The 17,241-nt window shown below is 40.1% G+C and overlaps 1 protein-coding gene across 16 annotated transcripts in view; it reads right to left on the minus strand.

The window, feature by feature from the left end:
* Positions 1-17,241, minus strand: part of CELF4 (CUGBP Elav-like family member 4) — a 700,175-nt gene that overhangs the window by 597,369 nt on the left and 85,565 nt on the right. For all 16 annotated transcript variants that reach the window (XR_002047480.3, XR_002047479.3, XM_039567118.1 and 13 more), the window contains exon 2: positions 10,850-10,932. Coding sequence is in view for 14 of the 16 variants with exons in the window: in XM_039567118.1 (XP_039423052.1) it covers positions 10,850-10,932 (83 nt within the window). In the remaining 2 variants the exon portion in view is untranslated. The remainder of the gene's footprint in view (positions 1-10,849; positions 10,933-17,241) is intronic.

Here is a 17,241-nt window from a genome sequence, read left to right on the forward strand (position 1 = left end):
ATGGGCTTCATTTATTGTGTAAACTAATAACCAAGGCCTAAGCATTGCACACTCCAGGGTCTGCAGGAAAAACACTGGGCCCAAATGTGATTAAGTTGGTGAAAATTGCCCAGCAACACAGTATGCTCTGCTTGAGCAGAGGGGGGGACGGGGAGGAGGGAATGAGAAGCAATGTATCTTGCAAAGAAATGAAGCAGAAAGTAGCGGCAATCTCCCTTTTAGTATAGATATGCTGGTATAAATCCCTTGCCTTTCGACTGGGATTGTTATGAGTTTTCAGCTGGAATTAGTGGAAAGGCAGGGCACAGCCACAAGGTGTTAATACAAGGAGGAGAGGCACTGGTAATGAGGAGATCTGATTGCAGTGCTATTCAGAAAGTCAGCAGCAATGCCAGATCTGGACAGTAACTCAAGTTTTCAGTCAGTATTTCAGTGGTGGAAGGGAAGAGATGCTCAGAAAAAGCTGAATTCCCTAAAGTGAGAGTTCAACAATACAACCCCAGCCCAGGGAAAAAAAAAAGGGAAAAGAAAGACCTTCCAGCTCTCCTGGCTGTATTTCTAAAACACAAGTGCAGCTGAAGGGACTCAGCTTTATAGGGCATATATGGAAAGAGGACGAGATTCTCATTTGAGCTGCACTGATGTAAAGAAGCTTAAACTCTGCAAGAGCCCATGGAGTTACTCTGAATTTACATCTAGCCAACAAGAGTACTGGATGACAGCTCCTCCTCACTGGAAACATATTTCTTAGCTGAACAATGAATATCACATTAGATTATCCAAACTGAAATAATTGTAAATATTCGATTTATCTGGACCCATTTGTCTGCTTAATTGTTGCACTTTGCTCAACAAGGACAATGAAATTAGTTTGGACAAGCTCACTTTAGAGGCATTATCATTGTGCTGTTGCAGGTTGGGTTCAGAGTACTGGTGGAAAAGGTTTAAGGCTTAATAGACTAAAAATGAAAGAGAAACACATATCAGTATTCATAAATTTGGGACCTCCACTGGGACATGAGACGCTGTCTTTGAAGGGTGTCACATCTGTACTCTTTGTAGTGTACCCACATTTGTAGAGCCTGTACTTCCAAAAAAAACCATACAAAGACTTCAAATATCAGCATTTTCTCAGGCTCCTCTCAGAAGTTCTGTGCTTGTTGAATGCTAGCAACACATGCCCAACTTTCCCAGGAGTGTCTTAGCCTCTACCATCCCAGGTGAAAGCGTGAGTCATGTCAAGCAGTGTGAAAATACAGTGGTAGAAAAAATAACAAGGTGGGAGCAGCAGGCTGCTACCAACAAAACAGGCACCCTGAAAGGTTCGAACGGTTCACCCCCTGTGCGTTCCACCCCCCCTTCCCTGTGCAGGACAAGCACAGACATGGAAATCAATCCCCAGGCGCTCCCCAGTTGCTCTGAGGAAGAACAGACAAGAAAACACAGCATGTACAACTCTCTCCTGGCTGCCTTGTTTCTCTTGGGCAACATGAATATACACTGAAAAACCCATACACACTAAGCCTCATAATTTCAAGAGACATCAGATTTAGGACAAGCCAACTCTGCAATCTATATACGTGTGGTGTCAAAAAATGTGGAAACATTCACTAAGCTGAGTCTCTCCCTTTGTCTGGAGAAAATATGTGCTCTCCCAGGCAGAAGTAGTTGGGAAGCACGGTGTTCCTCCTCAGCAGCTGTAATCTCAACTCATTTCACCAAGCAGGCATTACGGGAACACAGGGTAATGTTTCCAACAAATCTACAAAGGAGATAAGAGATGGCAAGGACAGACATGCAGGATGAGAAGGGATGTAGGAGAAAAGGAGAAAATGATGCTCGGCCAGACAGGAAACATTAGTGTGACTTCATTGAGAAAGGACACTACAAAATGACCTGAAAGACAGAAGCAACATCTCAAATGTTTACCAGGGAAGATCTTGACAGAAAGCTAGCCATAAATAAAAAGACCAAGAAAAACTGATTCCAGTTTTACCACCTTGAAAACAAAGTGCTCTTCCACTGATCAAAGCTGTAAATGAAATCAGAAACTCACGCCAGCATGTCTTATCAGTTACATATTTACCGTGCAAAGTCGACATAGTAGCATAGAAATTATGAGCCATTATAAGAACAAGAGAAAAATAAAATTTCTCCATCTGTTTGAAGGAACAAACTGAGCTTGGAATGGTTTAGTTATAGCTGGACAAAACTTGCTCTGCCAAAACCTGCCTACAAAGCCAGTGATCAAAACACTCATTTTTTGCAATATGTCAAAGAAAATATGCACTAGAAAGTGGCAGAGGATTTTAGGATTGTAGTTTACCATACCTAAGAGGAAAGTAAGAGAACAACTTCATTCTAGCACCATAGGATTCATTTGGTGCTGAAAATGAATGCATATCAAGGTTAAAAATGTTACAGAAACCAAAGAAATTTGAAGGCACATGTTTTTACAAGAAATTGTATTTTAACAAGCTTTTCTTTTTAAAGGAGTGACATGGTGGGAAGGGGAGGGGAGAAAAAGTGTGGACACAAGATATAAGAAGTTCCCATTAAAGAGAAAAATGGGAAATGCACATTTCTTCTTTGAAAAATAGGTTAAGCTTAATTTTGTCCTTGTACTTACAGAAACTAATCAGAGAGATTTGACATTGCTGGGAACCTGCCAAGTGCAGCAATTCATACATGTGGTGCCACTGTAAGTCTCTCACTGCAGCTACTCAACAGAAAGTCACTTCAGATACCTGCTCGCCTGAACTGATAGTGCAATCTCATGGTCAGTCACTCCTCACCACTTTCTCCCTGCCAGAGACAGAGCGCAGCAGAAGGGAAACATGGGAGCTAAATGGGTTACATCATGTCAAGTTCTATCAGAAGTTATCCGTAAATGGAGAGACGGGACAGTTTCTGTCACTCCCAAAAGCATTCCAGCTCAGATAGTTCTTTAAAAGGTGCTCTTAACTTAAAGAGCAGTTTTAAGTCTAATGCACGAATCATGCTCTTAGACTATTTAATGCAGGAAACACAGCTTTTCTTAAAAGATCTGCAGCCAGTGGATGGATTTCACATGGTAAGGCTGGCAGCCTGTCTACTCTGCAACTGAAATGTTTTCAACAAGCATAGATGTTCTTAACCTACATAGCAAAAGTAGCGCTACCAGAAATAATGTTTCAGGCAAGATTCAAGTCCTTACTGTAGGATTGCCCACCACGAATTACAGGCATGGAATGCAGCTGCTCCACAACACCCAAGTCCATGGTTTTATGTTTTCATTGTTGTTATTATATAGACTATTCAAATTAAATTAGATCAAGACACAGGTCTGTGAGTTTCAAAGATAATGATTTTGGAGGCAGACACATATATCTGAGCCATCACTCTTATGCATGGTCTTCAACCTTTGTATTTAAAAAAAAAAAAATCATTGTCACTGAGCGTCTGAAGGGTTTTAAGGGATGTATAGGCAGCATGAAAAACATTGGGCAGACAGCTTGCACCAGGGTAGGCTATGGGTAGTACAGCTGGTAAAGCTATAGTATAGGTGGGCGTATCACCCCAGGGGGAAATCCAAATCACATAACTATACAGGATCTTCTACCAAATGCTTTACTAGGAACTTACACTGGCCTCACAGATCACAACCACCACATTCTTTGTAGTGCAAATATGGGAAGTGGGTGTTTATGGAAAGGTTAGCCTATGAACAATGACTCCTGGGCTATGTAATGTCATGCACTATCATCCACATGACTGAAAAAATGAAAAGTAAAGGGTGCCTGTTCTCTTCCTCTGTCTCTCTGTGACTGGGAACATGGGGTGAGGAATGAAGGTTTACTGCTTTCAAGTTATTCCTGGGTGTATCCCATCACTGCTGAATCAGTAGGGTGATGCAACTGGCAATCCAAATGCTTAGGATTGATCAGTATCTAACAGTTAACACTGTTGAAACACCAAGACACCAACCATCTTTAATTCCTACAGTTTGGAGCTGGGACCTCTCTCTACCAAAAAGGCCATGGGAGCTATGGAATGGCCCAGCAGGTGTCAGGGATGCTCAGTGTTTTGTGAGATCACGTATTCCCATGTAAAAATATGTTTCCCCATTTAGAGCTATGGTACTTTTCACGATGACATCATTTCAGCAGTGACAAATATAGCTGAGTCTGCTCTTTCCTACGCCATATAAATCCCTTGACCTCAATCAGATCATTGCTGATTTACACTTGTGTAAATGAAGTCAGAATCCAGCCCATGGTATTCACAAATGTAGGCCAGAGTAAGCATTACTCACAGACAAGAGACAACCCTTCAGAGGAAGGAAAAAAGATCATTTTCATGCAAATATCCTTAATAATAAGGAACAAGAGTTAGAAATAAGAGTATGAATGAAATGCAATCAAGAACTGCTCTGAGATCAGATTTGCTTCTAACTTTGTGATGCTGCATCAGCTGCTCTTAAAGCAGCTTAAGCCCAAAATTTGACCTACCTGAAACTTGTTATATATAATTTTTCATCAGGGATCTGTGAGCTAACTCAATCCCTAGGCTTGGCTTTGAAGGTAGCTGGAGGTGCTCAGCTACTTGCAGGATTTAAAAAAATTTGATTGCCATGTTCTATGAAAATGGAAACTTTTTTTTCCCTGATATCCAGCTTTGCCCTCAAATCATTACACATTATCTATTTATTTATGCATAAACAGTGGCATTATGGTTTGGAGAACAGGGGTCCTTTGATGGGAGGTAAGCTTGACTAGCCTATGGGAGTTTACTGCTATGCATGTAAATGAGGACGTACATACAAATATGCAGAACAGACAAGCGAAAATATACAGCATCTCTTTAAAATGAAATACTTTGATTGCTCCAATCACAAGAAGTTGTAAAACTACCCTGAAGAATTAACAGCCTCAGTACATGCTAACTACATCCATCATAAATTCGTCTTTAGTTTCTGTTATCATATCACTGTCTCTTGGGACCCCCAGTCCTGTCATCATTTGCCCTTTATAATTTATTCAGCTTGTACTTGCCTGAATCCTTTCTACTTATCATTCATCTTTACAGTTGTACATAAAATTAGATTGATCCTCCTATGGCAGACACGTCAGAGAGAAAAGTTGTCATTGAATAACACATAAAGCAAATGAAGGTCCAGCTAAAGCTTTTGTTAAATAACTTGGAAATCATCCTTTGAGATCCAGAAGGTGTCAAATTAAAAAGACAAGACAACTGTACCTTTATAATTTAATTTTTTGCACATCATTTTTCAATTGCCACCAAATCTCAGGCGCTACTGAGAAGCCTTTTTGCCATTTTACATCTCAGGCTGAGCTTGGTTAGCCACCACAAAGGTGATGAATACACCAGTCTCAGCTGAGATAACAGTATGCATCCAACACACTGGTTCTGTCAGGATGCTGGCACTGTGCTCTTTCTCTGCAAAGCTCTTTGGACTGGGTAGCAGAGAGGGAGTTTACTTTGTATTCTAGAGGCTGCCTTATAGGGATACAGAAGCCAATCTTTAACTAGTGAAATGGAACTTTAATGTTTACCAAGCAGATAGGACCCAGGTGTTTCATCTCATCTGGTGAACAGAACAGCACTGTCAAACTACAGGGGTTTTTAGCAAATGGAAAGTGCATATAGCTTCCTCTTTCTCTCCTCTCCCCTGCTTTACCCAAAGCAAGATCCAAAAGTCCTTTTACTGGCTGCTCACTCTGAAGGAAGAAACAAGGAGTAAAAAAAAAAAAAAAAAAAAAAAAATCTCTTTAAGCATGACATTGACATCCAAAGATTTAAACAGAGAATTTCTGGAGAATTTCTGAAGGACTGGGTTTTTTTCTTTTTTGTTTTTCTTTATTTTTTTTTTCCAAGTCTCTTACCTCAAATCTGGTTTTATTCCTTTTCATCTTCATTTTTAACTTCAGAAAACAGACATGTTTCTCCTAAGGGAACAATTAAATGTGTTTTCTTTCAAAATCTAAAGGGCATGGTGAGCAGGCTGTGTGTTCAGCAGGCTACTTTAATCAATGGAACCCATCCAGCCTACCACTGCTGACCAAATTGCAATTTACATCAGTAGAGAAAAAGTTTTGAAATGGGAAGTTGTGGGAATATAATACCATTTTTGGCACAACACAGCATGCAGGGTGATATGTGGTTTAATGGTTTTCTAACAAGCTTTTGGAAAAAGCTTTGAAACACAAGAAAGAAAAAGATAAGAAGACAGTAAAATTTCAAGGTCTGCTTAAACAGTGAAATCAATGCTATATGTGCAGGACTTCTGAAGTCCACATGACACTTATGTCTCATTTAAGCCTTATTACAAGGATTTAAGAGAGGCAAGACCTTGCAAGATACCCACCCTCCTCTCTCCTGTGCTCAAATATCTTTCCTTACATATACGTACGAATTTAAGTCAGGTATGACCGATAATGTTGGAAAAACCTTTTTTTTTTTTTAACTGTGGGCAAATGTAGTTAGATAGGGGTTTTTTGCTTCTTTAAAAAATGGGTTTAATATGAGTTTTATGAGCTCACCTGTCTTCTAATGTTAAAGATGCATATTTTTGCATATGATGAATAAAACAGAATGCATTTTTTCTAGATGGCAAGAAGAGACAAAGAATATCAGAACAGTTAGGGAGAAAACTAATTATGTTACGCACTGAGAAATTTAGCATACCAGTGGTACCACTGTCTCTTTCAAGAGGAAGAGATACAGTAAGAAAACCCAGCCTATTTCCCAGACTGAACAGGCCCTGCAGATTGCTGATGTTAACAGCTTCGTACATACTTAATTTCATAGTTATTCTTTGCAAGTCTTACAGGAAGGTTTTAACTCTGCAGAGACAGTGCCTCCAACCAAGTATACATGGACTGTTCACTCTCGTTGCCTGAGAGAGACACAAAGAACTAGGGGAAGAAAAATGCTGCTGTGCTTATCGTACAAGAGCTCAGTTTATTTGTGCTATAAATAAAAGTAGATCTTGATAGCGTAATTACATTTCTCAGCATTATCCTCTGCCATTCACTTCAGAAAGAAAAAAGAAAGGGGAGAAAATGTTCGCTTCACTATAATTTGTAATCAAAATGACTACACTTAAAACATAATTTTATTTCCCCTATTTCATTTCCTGTGGAGCTTTGTGGGGCAAATAGATAATATTATACAAAATCTACAGGCAGATAATTCTCCCATATGTTGCACTGTCATTGTCTAGATCACTGTTTCCCCCTTGCCTTGCTTTCCTCAGGATCATGGCCTGTATTTTTGATATTGCATTTTATCATTGCGGGGTATATCAGCATCAGATATACCAGGGGTGAATCAACTTTTACTTTCTCTACTTTCTCTCTCCTGCTCCCCCAAATTACTCTTCCTTGCCTTAATTCACTTTTTATAATGCTATGTAAAAAAAAAAAAAGGAAAAAGAAAAGGTGGTTTCCCACTATGAAGGATTAGCACAGATTATGGTGAACAGTGTTAATTATAGGTGAGGAAAAAGAATAGTGCATCTCTCCAATCTGTTCTTGATTTCCCCCGTGTCTGTCTGTCTGGTAATAAGCCTCCTTTAATCTGGCAGTCCCCTTGGTGAAATCAGCGCCATGGACAGCAATATTGATTGCTTCTGAGAAACCATCACAGCTGCTCAACCAAATTACCTTTGATATGTGACCTTTAATGTAATTACTGCAACATCAAAGCATTTCTATAAATTATTAAAGAACTAATATACTTCATCATCCAGCCACTCTATTATATGTAAAATAAACAATCACAAGTAAACACTAGAATTTGAATTGTCCAACAATCACAAAGTGCTCTTTACACATACATATACACTCTGCTACATTAACCTTCCATTTCAGGCAAAACAATTCCAAACTCTCCAAAAGAACCTAATTTACTCATTCAGATGAAGAAGATCCAACTGATAGTTTTATGTTTTACATTCCATTCTACTTGCTTCAAAATATCTATCATGATTCCTTCCCACCCAAAAACAAAGTGCCGTAAAGACTTTATTAATCAACACATACCTGCTTGGAAGTCTTTTGATTATTCCACAGGATGAGTTTATGTCCTACATATAACATAGAAATATGTGAAACATATTTCTGTCATCTTACAAAGCACATCCAGAAAGTAATTACTGTAAAATATGTGCATGTAGCCACTCCACTAAAAACAAAGTGATACATAGCTGAGAGGCAAGGCATCTGAATCTGGACAAAACCTCTGCATGCCTCACCATTTCCATACATTAACATGCATGTGCATATTATTAAAAATTAGGCAGTTCTGTGCTTTATAATAAAAAGAACATAAACAGCAATATTGCAAGAGCAGGAAAATGTGCAGTTTACTGGGAAATGGGAAAGAATGGCTTAGTCTAGTACTATTTATTTTTTCCTGTACCATGCCTGTTAATTGCTTTTGATACCTCCTCAGTCATGCTGTTTGTGTCACAGACAGTGGATTGTCAAGAGAAGATGTTATATATGTGTCATTTGTGAAATTATGTGAATGAGGACTTAGACCCCTGACCCTAAAAATGCTTCTTATTTTATGGTGATGAACTATGGTTGATATTTTTGGTGCATGTTATCAAGAACAGTCAGGTAAGTCATAAATAATTCCCTTCTACTCTGATAGGAACCATAAAACAGTATCCAGGCATGATAGTTTATCAAGAGACAAGACTGGTTTCCTTAAATAAACTACAGTGACATCATTCAGAGGATGAGTTCAGAAACTTGGCAGAAAGCTGCCTGCAGAGGGTTTGCTGGTGGAAAGTAAACCTTTGTCCTGAGACAAATAGAACAGGAAAGGAAAGGAACGGGAAAATCAGTGTTCAGAACTCTAAGAAACCTGGCTGCTCTTTTAGAAAGAGGACTCACTGTTCACAGTTCAATCAGATCCTGATATGTCTCCTGAAATTGTAAAAGGGCAAAAAGAAAAGCCTTCTAGAGCTTCTAGAGCCAGTGTGTCCAGCTTGGAGTATATGTAACAGAAATTACACAAAGCAAAGAAGAAATTGTTTCCCTGTAGTCTAGAATGAGTCAGTGCAGCCTTTGAAGGAAGTCTTGATCCTAGACCAAACGTTGGTTGAATTTTGCCACTGTCCAAGAGAACAGTTTTGACTTTAAGAGTTTCGTGATTTGAAGTCTCTAAAACAGAAGTTGAGATTCAGAATGGTGGACTTGGAAAGAACTTGGAAAAAAAATAAAATCCTAAATCATCACTTGCCCTCCCTCTCCAACTCTGAGTCCTAAATTTCACTGACCCACTGTCTTCTTGAAGATAGCACCATCATACAATTTCAGGATGAGATTTTAACCTCATAGAGAAGATAGAATTCCATGCGCAAGTGAATGGTCTGGCTCCCAAAGAGAAGAGCAAACAGTCTGAGTGGAAAATCTGGAATTTCAATTAGTCTTTTTTAAATACAAAACACCCTATTCATCACATCTCTAGTTTTGATAAACAGATGTTTTATTTCTAGCATATTTCAGAAAAAAATAAGTTAAAATGTTACCTGAAACACCCTTATTCAACATATCCTCATTCTTTTTACATCCAGTTTTATCATTCAGGAAAGAGAAAAGCAAAAAGAAAACACTGGAAGGGGGAGGGGGCAGAAAAACTTAAACCCCCCACAAGACTGAAGTTACTTTCAATCTGCTGCTAAGGAGTTTCTAGAAAAAAAAATAATTCAGAGGGAGTTGTCAGCTGATAGAAATATTTTTAGGGAATGAAGTATGTATATATTTGCATAAGGTATGGCCTTTTAAGCAAAGATAGATGTAGATGAGCAAGTGCGTGGGCATCTCCATACTGGCAAGGTGGCTTAGAAATAGGTAAATAGACCCAGGATGATGGAAACAGGCAGAGCAGAATCAACACTCTCCTCAGAACACAGAGCAAGGGATGTGTCTTAGATTTGTGGAAAGGTAGGTTAAGCAACACAGGAATCAATCACCCAACAACAGCTAATAAAGACACATTTTTAGATAGATTTCCTCTCAGTTTCGATGCAACCTGGAACCCTCAGAAGCCCGGTCTTAGTTAAGTGATCACTGACTCCTGGTCATTGTGAAACTAGCCCCATTCCAGCTACAGGAGCACTTCGCTGTTCCCAATCCACCTTACTCTGGCTGAATCTAAATAGTGTCTCCCCCTCCTCTGGGTAACGGCTTAACTAGAAACCCATCCAGCAGGGCAGGTCTTCCCCACATAATGCTGATTCTATTTTTAGTTCTGCTTGTGTTGTCTGAACCTTAGATCTTGCTCATGTGAATAATTTTCCTCATTATCTCATGTGCGTCTTACCTCTCTCTCTTTTCTCCTTGTCTCACCGCCTTTCCAATCTGCTACAGCTGCTTGAATACTAAAGTAACTGAGTCAAACCACTTTGTCATCAGGAATATGTTTTCATTCTGTGATAACTCAATAATGTGATCTGTTTCTTGATTTCTTGCTGCCAAAACTTGCTTCAGAGAAGAAAAACAGTGAGAGGAAGCACATGGTGAGGACTTCTAACATTTTGTTGTTGTGGTCAGAATCCTAAAGCACATCCTCAGCTAGGTAAGACTGGTAGAACCCAGTCCACAAATAGCTGATTACTGTTTTCCTGACTTCCCACAAGGGTAAAAAGCTTTTCGTTTTGTGCATGGAAACCATTTGGGTGGGTTGGTGGTGTCTTGATTTTATTAGCACAATGCAAATAGTGAATCATCCAAACAAACGGAGACTTTATACTTCCAAATCTGAGATGAGAGCACCATATGTAACCCATTTCGGATTTAAAAGGAAAAACAAAAAGTTATCAGTCTGGACTCACCCCTGGCAGTGTCTTCTGTTCATGCAGTGCGCTCTGGGCCTTTAGAGCAGACTCCCTTTCGCAGTATGTTAGGAAGGCACAGCCTGCAAAGAAAAAGAAAAACCTCAGTAACAGTGGTACTTCAGAGAAGATCCTCCTGAAATTGATATATAGAGCAAACCACTTTCCTGTCATCATCCCGTTCCCAGTAAATCAATCATAAAATCCTCTCCTTAGTATGTCACTAGTAAAGAGTCGAGAAATGAAGCTATCATAGCTTCCTCTGAGCCCTGGTGGAAAGTGAGCAATAGTGTACCTGTGAGTGCTTATTTTTCCTTCAACACATGCTTAAGTGTCAGATACAGAAGGCTGCACAGGATTAAGGATCTGAAAGGTTCCACATGGTGGCAAGGTGGGGCATGAGATCCCAGTCCCGCTCCAGCAGCAGCACTGGGAACAAGTGCTGCCATATGCTGAAAGGTCTCATGTCTTTCTTTCGTACCAAGTACTTTAAGAAAAGGGCATACAAGGACTTGGAACTTCCTACTGCAGAGGAATATTTCTATTGTTTAGCCTGACCTGCACCAAAAACTCGCTGCTCTTTTTGCATCACACCAGAAAGGCACCACCCTGCACCAGCTGCTGCAAGGACTCACAGGCTTCCAGTCATATATCATGCCACACGCAATCATGCCAAAGCCCAAACAATCACTCCAAAACATCCCTGACCCACAAATCATTTGAACTTCAGGGGTACACCAATGGGTTATATCTTTGATTCTTTCAAAAAGTTGTCTTATCCACTACAAAGGCTAAAGCCCTGTCAAGGTAGAGCCCTGCTTTTCTTTCTTTCCCCACCTCCATGCTTCCCTTCTGGTAAAACTGGTTGATGTTGCAATATCAGTTATGTGTCTGATGTGATCAAATTATTTCTTCTTACTGCAGTATACTGAAAACCTGCCAGTTCCTGCAGCAAAAAAAAAGGTGCTTGTTATGCAGAAGACATTTCCTCTGAAATTACTACAGAATGTCTCCAGCTCCTTGAAATGGAGGTATCATAGATTTCAAGGTTCAGGCAGCATGTGCCTCAAACTGAGAGTGTCTTTCAAGAGCAGCACAAGTGCAGAGAGACTACCAAAGAAACAAACATGTTCCATGACCTCATCTTGACTCACCCGCCCTCTCCCCAAGCATATATAAAGTACGTAACAGGTGAGTAAACAGTAGGCTGTAAACTTTTTTTCAACTTTGATTGCCACTGTGAGCATTTTGTCCATGCAACGTTCACTGTTTTTTCCAAATTATTTCCTTAGATAATATTACCAAAGAAATACACACTTTTATTTTTACATGCTTTTAATAGATTAATATATACAATAAAATAGATTTTTTTTTTCTATAAATATGCATTTTTTTCTCAAGGATTGTCTTGTGAAAGTCACCTTACTCCTCTCACAATGAAACTATGATATGGCATGAAAAAGAAGAAAAAGAGCAATTTTTTTCACTATCTCTTATCCTGTGTTACTTTCTGGAGGTCTTATTACTTTCAGTTTATTCAAGCCAATTTATTATGTCTCCATAATTGAGACTCAGAAGCAGAAGGTGACAGTCAAAAAAGGAGACTGAACATCATCAAAAGTTTGCGTACTTGGAATTATTTTGATTTGTTCCCCTCTAACTTTAAATGGATGAGTTTCAGTTAGTCTGTATCTACCAAAGAAGAGGAAGAAATCGTGGCAGAGAGTTTACAGCTAGCAGAAGTAATGGATTGAAAAGGATCCTTAAAAGTCACCCGTAGCCTGATAATCAAATGGGAAACTATGCTTAAATTTAATTTCAGTGCTAAATCACAGGCTGAGAGCTCTCTGTTTACTAGACACAATAAGAAAGTCTTCCTTTAGTAGCAGACATGGAGCAGCTGATACAGTCTAATTAGGCACATCATAGCACACTGTTATAGAGATAAACTATGCAGTGTAAAGCTCTCATAATGATAGCTATATCTTTCTCCTCATTGTGATTGCCATGATGACAGTTCAGGGTAACAATGTCCTGCAGCTCCTACTGTACTATGACTGTAATTCAGACAGAGTAGGCAGAAGACGACTCTTCTCTGAAGGTGCAAATTTTCCATCCAAGATCCACAGTAAATGTGTGTGTGGAGGCAAGTTCTCACCAGGGAGAAACCTCCATTAAGTCCTCTCCAAACCTGTTGTAAAAAGTGGTAGAAGTGCCAAACTCCCCAAAACAGTACTTAGAATGAATCAAATTATCACTGACATACCAAACACAGTGTTACGGACAAAAAGATTTTGAAGTGGAAAATAAAACTACTCTCTCATATGATCAGACAAAAAAACCCCTCCTGTTTTCCAGGGACAAAAAAAATGCTCTGTGGAAGTGTTTCTTTTTCCCTTTTCATTCATATATCATGCACACGAATTACAATCTAGCCCACATGTGTTGGGCAAAAAGTAATATCTTTATGAAAAAAAAATCTCATTTATTTTAAGTAAGACTTAGTTGCTTAGAGACACTAAGAAGTTCCATCCCAGCAGCGGCCAAATGAAATAGATTCCTGTTCATAGCAGGCCTCAAACCTGAACTTGAAAAGGACAGTTCAGGGTTTTTTGTGTTCCCTTTCCTTACCACAAGATTGCTCTGTAAGGCACATATGCAGCATTAGCCGTCAGCTAAAATAGTATTTTTCAAAAACATGTGGCCTCTTATAAGATGATACGTATCCATTATTCCATCCTGCAAGAATTTCTATATTTCGTCTCCTTGTGCATTAGGATAAAAGGCAGTGCTCTTTCTTGCACCACCCCTCCTGCCTCCCTGAAACACCAAAATTGATCTCTACTTTGTACTATGGTGTTTAATGGAGGAAAACTGTAAAACCTCTTTCAGGTGTTACTTTTCCAAGGCTACCTCTTTCCATGTGCCTCCCTATGACCCCTCCAAAGGTCTCTTCCTTCCTGGAGAACACAGCATTGAACACTCAGGTTAACACTGTGGAGTACAGCACTCTAAGCCACTGAATCTTGAAATAATGTCATATGATTAGCTATGTTGGTTTTTTTGTAGAGAAAAGAAAATGGCAAAAAAAATTGTGTTTTGGTTTGCTTGCTTTTTTTTTTTTTTTTTCATTTCGATTTGCCAGATGGAACTCAATTTCAGAACAATCAATTTTCCCTGCTGAACCTTATGATTGTGTACAGAACCACTTATTTCACTGGGAAAAAACCAGAAGTTTTTCATAGCAAACTCTTAAGTAGCTCCGCTTAACTGCTCACTTGCCATCAACTGTTTGCTCCAGATGTGAGCAGGATTTCTGGGTGAAAGGCTTCATATTCCATTACAAATCATTTGCACCATCCATCCCCTTTTAATTGCCCAATCTCAGCAGTATAATGAACATTTCTCAACACATCTCTTAAGTAAAGATAGTGTGAGGGCAATGCATTATTTCTGTCCTCCACTTCTATGGGTGGTACTGACTGAGTCAGTACAGTGCTTGTGAATTATATCTGAATTGGAACAAAAATTCTAATTGACTAATTATTGATAATGAAGGACTCGCTCCAAACTGTTCCTAATTTCAATTCCATTTCTCTCAAACATGCTATGCATTCCAGACATATGTCAATCAACTTAAAGATGCTTTGTTTGGATTGCTTCTTTCCAGCTGTTCACTTACTACCAGTGGACAGCTTTTTGGGCAAGCACGTAAACATCTGGAAACTCCCACCTGCCAATTAACTCTAACCTATTGAACTACAGTCTCTTGGAAGCATGAGGACATATCAAGTTGTCTCCTGGGAAACAGGATTGTTAAAAGAGATGGCGGGAAACAAAACCAAAAGTTTGAGATGGAAAACAAATTACAAAAGATCTATTTTAATTTTATCTCCAGAGAATTCAATAGTGTAAATAATAATTGTATGAGATACAGATGGATAATGATTGTGGTTACGGCAACTTCAACTCCACAGTAAGTCTCCAGAAGATTTTGCACAAGTCTAGGAGGCAAAACTATCAGGAGATACACTGTGAACTGAACACAATAGTTCTGAAAACTCAGAGCCAGTCACACAGCCGGAGTTGAAGAAGGCAAAGGCAGGGACTGGCAGAATGAAGAACAACCCACTTTAGCAGAAGATCAGGTTTGAGACCATCTAAGGAACCTGAAGATGCACAAGTCCATGGAACCTGATGAGATGAATCCATGGGTCCAGAGGGAACGGGCAGGTGAAGTGGTTAAGCCACTGTCCTTCATATTTGGGATTGACAGACTGGCAAAGTACCTACTGTCTGGAAAAGAGGAAAAAATCCCTATTTTAAAAACAGAAAGCCTCAGGGAACTGCAGGCCATGTTGGGCAAGATCATGGAGCAGACCCTCCTGGACAACATGCTACCTGGAAAATCAGGATGTGCTGGGTGACAGTCAACACAGCTTCAAAAATGGCAAATGGTGCCTGACAAACTTGTGGTCTTCTACAACAGGGTTGCAGCACTGGTGGAAAAGGAAAAAGCAACTGACACCATCTACCCGGATTTGCGCAAAGCACTGCCTCACACAACATCCTTTTCTCTAAAATGGATTTCAGGGATGGGTCAGTGGAATTGGCTGGAGGGCCACACTCAAAGGGTTACTGCCAATGGCTCAATGTCCAAGTGGAGAACAATGACAAGTGGTGTTCCTGTTCCCCAGGGTCTGGTATTTGGACTGTTGCTGCTAAACGTCTTTGCTGGCAACATGGATACTGGGTTTGAGTGCACCTTCAACAGGTTTACCAACAAGAAACTTGGTTTGTGGTACAGTTGACACTCTGGAGGGAAGAGATTACATCCAGGGGAATCTTGACAGGCTGAGAGGTGGCCCTGTGCAAAACTTGTGAAGTCCAACCAGACCAAGTACAAAGTCTTTTATCCATTTTGGGACTAACCTAAGCACAAATACAGACTGGGCAGAGAATGCACTGAGAGAAGCCCTGCCGAGAAGGACTTGGAAATGTTGTTTGGTGTCAGCAATGCACACTGACAGCCCAGAAAGCCAACTGTGTCCTGGGCTGCAGAAAAAGGACTGTGGTCAGCAGGTTGAGGGAGGTGATTTTCCCCTCTAGATCACTCTTGCGAGAGCCCACTTGGAGTACTGCTTTCTTCTCTGGAGTCATGAAACTAAGAAGGATAGGGAGCTGTTGGAGAGAGTCCAGAGGAGAACATAAAGATGATTAGAGGGCTTGGGGCACCTCTCTTGTGGAGACAAGTTGAGAGAGTTGAGCTCATTCATCTTGGAGAAAAGATAGCTCTGGGGACATCTAACCTAAGGAGATGCAAGAAGATTGGAGAGGAACTTTTTACATGGCCATGAAATTATAGAACAAGGGGGAAGATGGCTTAAAACTTGAAGAGGGTAGACTTGGATCAGATATTAGGAAGAAATTTTTTAGTGTGAAGATGATGAGGCACTGTAACAGGTTGCCCAAAGAAGTTGTCGATGCCTTATATTTGGAAACGTTCAAGGCCAGGTTGGACGAGGCTTGGCACCTTGGTCTGACAGACCCTGTCCATGGCAGGGGGGTTGGAACAAAGTGGTGAAATTACACTGATGATTTGAATCATAATCCATTGCCTCTCTTGGAAGAATCCTTGGCTCAGTTGCTCATCTCAGCCACAATATTCCAGAACACTTGGGATAACCCTAGGCATTGAGAAGGCTGGCTCGAGTGATCTAAGCCAATTTTTGATTCACAAACTTTTGTGACTGTAGCGTATGCGCTCAACGAGTTATCACAGCTCGGCTGACAGGTGATAACTTCTGAAACTACAGCCCTTCCAATACTTGTGAGTGTAACTAAAATCAGAATCATTGCCCAAAAAAAGATAAAACTTTCACAAGGCTGTCAGGTTTTTGTTGGTTTTTCTTCTTGGAGTCAAATACGTTCTTGCTTTTGGTTACAAATATATTAGCTAGCAGTAAGGATTTCCTTAACTAGCCTTCCTGTGCTGTTTTATGTTAGAATTCTGCACAGCACATGAACTAGTGAACAAGATGGTCTTCTGTAACAGAAGAAAGAACATGGATCAGCTCATAGTGTCTACTACTGTGGGACCTTTTCCACTACCATCTTTAGAGTACCTCACACCCTAAAACCCCAAAGCAGAGAAATCAAGCGCTTTACTCCAGCAGACCACTATGGGCTTTCAGCAAGCAAGCTGCAATCCAAGCCCAGCTCTACAAGAGCTTCAGGCTGTATACTGAAAATGGAGGAGGCTCTAGTAATGCTGCATACCTTGGGTCACAGGCTAGTGGTCATGCTCCAACTTAAGAAGATCCACAGTCTTCTAGAGGAGCTGGTTTGACAGCAAAAAGCTCACATCACTGCTAAAAAAATAGGAGCTCTCA

The sequence above is a fragment of the Corvus cornix genome, chromosome Z (genome assembly GCF_000738735.6).
Source record: "Corvus cornix cornix isolate S_Up_H32 chromosome Z, ASM73873v5, whole genome shotgun sequence".
Classification (NCBI taxonomy): domain Eukaryota; kingdom Metazoa; phylum Chordata; class Aves; order Passeriformes; family Corvidae; genus Corvus; species Corvus cornix.